Genomic DNA, 5,804 nt, shown 5'->3' with positions numbered 1-5,804 from the left:
AGAAGTTAAAAGTTGAGAATATTCCTATGACTCTCTCTACCCTTCCTCACATGGTTAACAAGGCGTCTGGAGACAGATGTTGGCACTGCCTTTCACTCCGATTGTGGAGAGAGAGAGAGAGAGAAGAAGAAGAAGAAGAAGAAGAAGAAGAAGAAGAAGAAGAAGAGAGACTTTAAATTAAAGAGAAGAAGAATAAAACATACCTTTAAAATTTAGAGGGTGTTCCATTATACACGGACTGAAACTCCCTCAGCATACATCCTCCCTTCGTACCAAAAGGCAGTGCCAACAAAGGCATAACATTTAAGAAGCCAAAATGCTGAGGTAATTATTTCATAGGGTACTCCCAGAGTCCCATCGCAATAAAATAGAGCCCGTCCCCTTTTCCCCTCCCTTCTTCACCCGCAATAACATTCCTTCCTAATCTTTTATGAATGAACCACACTAAGGGTGGGTTCAGACCGCGCGGTGGAAGAAAGCAAACTTTTCTGCAACTTCAGGACGGAAGATGTAAGCACGTATGGATTCCACCCTCCAACAATTCACACAGAGCGGTAGTAGCAGAGAGGGAGCGAGCAGCCTGCGTGGAGCGCAATAATTGGCTCGAGGGACTGCTGTTAGGGTGGAAGAGGCGTTCTTCTGGGGGGGGGGTCGGAAGATCAGTTTGGGGGGGGTGGAAGAGAAGAGGCCCCCTTTTTCCAAGACGTGGAGAAACTTTTTGTTACCTCCACAGCCCTATGTGAACGGGGCAAGCCACATGACAATTTTTCATTGGTCTAAGCTAAACTAAAACATTTCCGCCGGGCTGATGTGAACCCAGCCTAAACATTGCTGACTTACGTCCAGAGTTCTTGCACTCCCAACTCCCGAGTCCTCCCTTTGCGCATCCTCTCTCTCTCTCTCTCTCTCTGTGTCACTGTCTATCTCTATCTCGACCTTTCTTTGTACTCGGGGTACATGAAGAATATACGAGGAGTGAAGGTCTGGGCCGGAATATGTGACCTCGGCGAGCCTGCTACGTGCTTATATGTGATATCACACCTCCTTCCTTTGACTTGAGCTCCATCGACAGACAGTTTAGCCGCAGTAGCAACCTCGCAGGCTATGTTACGCTTCTGACCTTTAATGTGATCGCTTGGACAGATAAGATTTGCAGGACAATACTCTTCTTTTTCTAAAGCCTTCCCTCCCGCTTCAGCGTCAGATCCTCCTTCCATGTTACAGTATGCGTAGCAAGCGTGGCAAGGTACAGCATTGCTCTTCTACTGTCATGTGTAGCTTGTCCTCACTAAGGCAAACTTGGCTGCATCTGGTGACGACCCGCAGGTGCTTTGGCCAAAGCTTTCCTTGAAGAGTTTTCTGAAAAATGGCCCAAAGAATGGAGGATTAATTCCTTACGATGATGAGGAGACAGACAGTGAATTAGACGATGAAGGTACATTGCATAGGCTCTGCTCGTTTTCTGTATATAGGATCTTCTAGGGTCTCTGGTGTAGTGCTTGGCAACAGGATCTCTTTGAAAGCCTTGCATGTGTTGTCGTGTCCAAGCAACTTGTTTGAAACCTTTCTTGGTAAATTATATCTCACCTGATAGAGCAAATTTTATATTGGGTACCTTGTGAATTCTCACAGATTGCACTTGGATGTGTTACAGACCCCAGCACAAGGCATAGTAGCTTCTCTACGCAAACTTATGAAGCAAGTCGATGGAGCTTTGCAGGTTTCCTACATGTGTTTTAGCTTGCTGATTTAACGATAACTCCATGGTTGGTCTTGTCCTTCTTACATGTGCCTTACTTATACAGGACAACACAGGAGGCATTCATCAGCAATGGCTGGCCCAAACAATGATATTTTAAGAAAAGAGCAGTTCAGGTAAGGTTTGCACAAACTTGGTTCATAACATAGACTATGCCCATATTGGGTTCAGGAGTATGCATTGAGGATTTTCCTGATTCTCCAGAATTTTTATTGGCACTTGGAATGTGGGTGGTAAATTCCCGCAAGAAAAGATGAATCTTGAGCTTTGGCTGAATCTGACTGCACCAGCGGACATCTATGTCATCGGGTAAGTTAGCAAATGAAACATCTATCTGTGAGATGTACACAGCCGTAAGGGGCAAATCTGTTCCTGTTTCTCATTGTGTTTTTTTTGGTTTTCTCCGAGGACAGATTTCAAGAGATTGTCCCGCTAAATGCTGGCAATGTGCTGGGTGTAGATGATAAGTCATCAGTTATGCGCTGGCTGCAACTCATTCAAAAAGCTCTAAACAAGACAGCCCTTTCTGATGTAGCTACTGGTTATGCTGACAATATATGCCCAAGGAGGAAGAGTCACAGCTTTTCTGCAAGTCTTCTGGAAGTGGCAGATTTGAGTGAAGATAGCAGTGGCCTCGAATTTAGCTTTCCTATTGTGCTTGAGAGGGCCTTCTTGCATGAAACTTTTGACGGAGCAGAGTCCATTGCCTCATTTAGGTCACACACATCAGCTGGAAAGAATGTTTGTGCAAGCAGAGGTAATGATTCACAAATGCAACCACCCTCTTGTACTATGAAGGCTTCTTCTGGTGATTTGACAAGCCAACATCAGTACACGTTAATTGCCAGCAAGAGGATGGTGGGCATTTTTCTGTCGGTCTGGGTCCGCGATGATCTTTGCAGCCATGTGCGACATGTGAAGATATCATCGGTTGGATGTGGTATTATGGGGTACCTGGGAAACAAGGTAAGTTGGTCCTCTTAACATTTAATCAATTGGATCGATAGCATGAGATTTCATCAATTTGTAATAACATAGATCAATTGGATGTCTGTTTCTGAGAAAGTTTTCACAAATACATGTGATTTATTTGGGCAAAACTTGGAGCTTGAAAATTAAGTAGAAATTGCAGCTGGTCACTCTCGTGCGACATTATCACGTCTTTTTCCAAAAAGTTGTCAATAGGCACTAAACAGAGTTTTGCATTTGTGTAGGGCTCTATATCTATCAGTTTGTGCCTCCATCAGACCACCTTTTGTTTCATATGTACTCACTTAACCTCAGGAGAGAAGGAAGGTGATGAGCTTCGCCGCAATTGTGATGTTTCTGTGATCCTCAAGCGCACTCGGTTCTGTAAATCATCACAACTCAAAGAGGGAGCCCTGCCAGATACAATATTCGATCACGAGTAAGTATATGAAGTACAGTTGAGTGTCTTTAGGGTCTTTTCATTCTTCACATTCAACCCTTGTCAGTACCTAGCAAGTCACACAATCAGGCATTTGCAAGTATTCCTGTGGTTTGGGCTTTCTGGGATCGCTCTTCATCCAGAAAAGCAGTCCACGTTTGTAGCAGCTTATGTTTCACACAAGCCCGTTCTACATCTTTGCAGGGTTCAGTTAATATTGTTGTTTCAATTCACACTCATCAATGATGTCATAACATCAAATCGTGCATTTCATGTGTACCTTTGCATTCTTCTATCTTGGACCTTTCCTGGGCTGCCAGCTTTTCTCAGTAAAGTAGGAAATGTCCTTTTTAGACTTAGATCAATTTTTATGTACATCACCTCCGGAGGGTGATAGAAACTTAGCTCGTTGGTTTTGTAGAGTACGTTCAAAGCATGAGTGACCTCTATACAAACCTGCACCTACTCTTGGGCACTGGCAACGTGAGTAGGGATGTCATAGCTGTTGTCCAAGCTATGCATGATAAAGGTGATAATCTTATTCTTCCTGTCTGAACAAGCAGCGAAGTTGATGTCACATTTTGTCAAGTTTGGATCTTTGTACTTCTTTGGTTATTTGCAGCCTCTTTTTCGTAGGTTTATAGTAGTGTATTTAGCTTGCATTAGGACTTAAGAATTTGTTCCTTTAGAAGTTGTTGTGTGAAGTTTGATTTCTAGGATTAAGTTTTTGAGATGCCTTATCCTTTTTTGTTTAAAGTTGAGTACTTGTTTTAAGTTTTAGCCAGGTAAGCTGCATCAACTTATTTTGCGCATGCCTTTTCTAGAAACATTTTTAAGTTAATAATGTTTTGTTTTATCTAGTTTTGTTTCGTAGCAAATAAAGCGATTTAGTTTTTTTTTTCTTTTTCTTTGTATCCCTAGCTTTTGTATTTTTATGAGTGCTTTATTTCCTTTTATAATTCGTGAGTTCAGACTATTATGAACTTATGAAGGTATATTTTATGTACATGCATTTTTCTTGATAATGTTTGTTTGACCTGCCAATTACTGCTTATACGTAGATGTTCATACTTTGTTACCCGGCACTCAAACTAGTGCAATTCTGAATCTCTATTTCTCTCTTCTTTTCTTCGGGAAACAAAAGTGGCCTATGTTTTTTTGGGATGTAATCATGATACGTTTCTGTATGTAGTTGTATTCTCTGGTTTGGAGATTTAAACTATCGACTCACGCTTTCTTCCACGTCCACCAAGTTGCTGCTTGCTCGTGGTGATTGGGAAGCATTGCTTGAAAGAGATCAGGTGTTCTTTGTCTGAAGTAAAGCATAACTTACCCAAGCAGTAGTCCTTGTGCTTGCTTTCTCATGACGTCTAATTTGATTAAAGTTCACTACAGCTCCATATAGAGAGGAGAGCTGGTCGCGTGTTTAAAGGCTGGCACGAAGGAAAAATATGTTTTCCCCCAACATACAAGTACAGGGCTGGATCTGATAGCTATGCTGTAGAGCGGCGTAAGTTTGGGGAGAAAAGGCGGACACCAGCTTGGTATAACACTTCCCTTTGCAGTAGTTTTCATAAACTGCCTTTAATGAGCTCTCTTCCAATAAGTTGTGGTGTTACAGGTGTGACCGGATTCTTTGGTATGGCAAAGGACTCGAGCAGCTGGAGTATGTTAGGGCTGAGTCCAACTTCTCGGACCATCGACCTGTGTATGCTGTATTTCTAGCAGAAGTCCATGTGTCAGACCCCAAAAAGCTCAAGGATTTCTTGACTTAGTTACCTCGGTCGATTCTTTCTGCATTCATTCATTTATGGAAATTTTCCCTCACCCATTAATGGTGTCAGCGCGCAAGATAACTAGTGGTGGCAAAATGCTGACCGGGAATTCGGTGTACATAACATGAAACGATGCTACACAAAGCTAGCAGCAGGTCGATGATGACGAATTGTTTAAGCTTTTTGGAGCCTCGAAACAAATTGTGATTACCCTCCCTATGCGCAGTATGGCACTTGTTTAGATATACCCAAGCTAACATTTTTGCTTCTCTTAGCATTGGCTTGACTCCTATATGCCTGTGGTGAGCAATAGGGAATGTGGAGGTCTCTGTTTCCTGTGTGCATTTAGATGCGTGGCATTGCTAATCTAGTATTGCAGCTGATGTTGATCAAGTAGAGGACCTGGCTGTAAAATGACACTCCTTGCCTTCTGTGAAACCAATAGAAGGCCCAGGGCTGATTTTGGTAATTAACCTTGTTTCTTAGGCTAGCTCTTTTGTCTGTCCCTACACAATTTCACTTGCGAGCTCCGCTTCCTTTTGCTCTCTGCACACTTCTCTCTCTCTCTCTCTCTCTCTCTCTCTTTCGCCCCTCAGGGCTCAAAACTATCTCATCTCATAGATCTAGGGTAGAGGGGCCAGTAGCGGGACAAATAACTTGTACGCGATAGATTTTCTTGCTCCATGGCCAATTTTGAGCTGCAAGGGGCGCAAAAGATGCGCAGTGAGTAGGGCTTTCAGACGGCATAGGTGGCTCCAAAGCTACTGTTAGACAAAGCATTTGCGACAGGTTTGCACGATAATCGATGCAAAAAGAGGACGTCAAGACATTAGAGCAGTGAGTAGGGCTTTCAGACGGCATA

At 43.0% G+C, this 5,804-nt stretch overlaps 1 protein-coding gene across 1 annotated transcript; it reads left to right on the top strand.

The window, feature by feature from the left end:
* The first annotated feature begins 859 nt into the window (after positions 1-859).
* Positions 860-5,402, top strand: LOC147421500 (type I inositol polyphosphate 5-phosphatase 8-like). The gene is made up of 10 exons (XM_086503304.1): positions 860-1,246; positions 1,327-1,435; positions 1,655-1,720; positions 1,806-1,875; positions 1,964-2,068; positions 2,173-2,725; positions 2,974-3,167; positions 4,360-4,468; positions 4,563-4,711; positions 4,789-5,402. Exons 1-10 carry the CDS (start codon positions 1,226-1,228, stop codon positions 4,940-4,942), a joined length of 1,530 nt encoding a protein of 509 aa, XP_086359430.1. The 5' UTR covers positions 860-1,225; the 3' UTR covers positions 4,943-5,402.
* The last annotated feature ends 402 nt before the right edge of the window (positions 5,403-5,804 follow it).

Source organism: Adiantum capillus-veneris, chromosome 27, assembly GCF_014529385.1.
Source record: "Adiantum capillus-veneris isolate H3 chromosome 27, ASM1452938v2, whole genome shotgun sequence".
In the NCBI taxonomy this organism is placed as follows: domain Eukaryota; kingdom Viridiplantae; phylum Streptophyta; class Polypodiopsida; order Polypodiales; family Pteridaceae; genus Adiantum; species Adiantum capillus-veneris.
The sequence above is the reverse complement of the archived record's forward strand: the minus strand, read 5'-3'. Positions and strand labels throughout refer to the sequence as shown.

Bases quoted from the DNA above. Each gene is read 5' to 3' on its own strand.
- LOC147421500 (XM_086503304.1), top strand. From the start codon at position 1,226: ATGCGTAGCAAGCGTGGCAAG. The intron at 2,069-2,172 runs GTAAGTTAGCAA...CTCCGAGGACAG, and splicing joins GCGGACATCTATGTCATCGG to ATTTCAAGAGATTGTCCCGC. The intron at 2,726-2,973 runs GTAAGTTGGTCC...GCATTTGTGTAG, and splicing joins TGGGGTACCTGGGAAACAAG to GGCTCTATATCTATCAGTTT.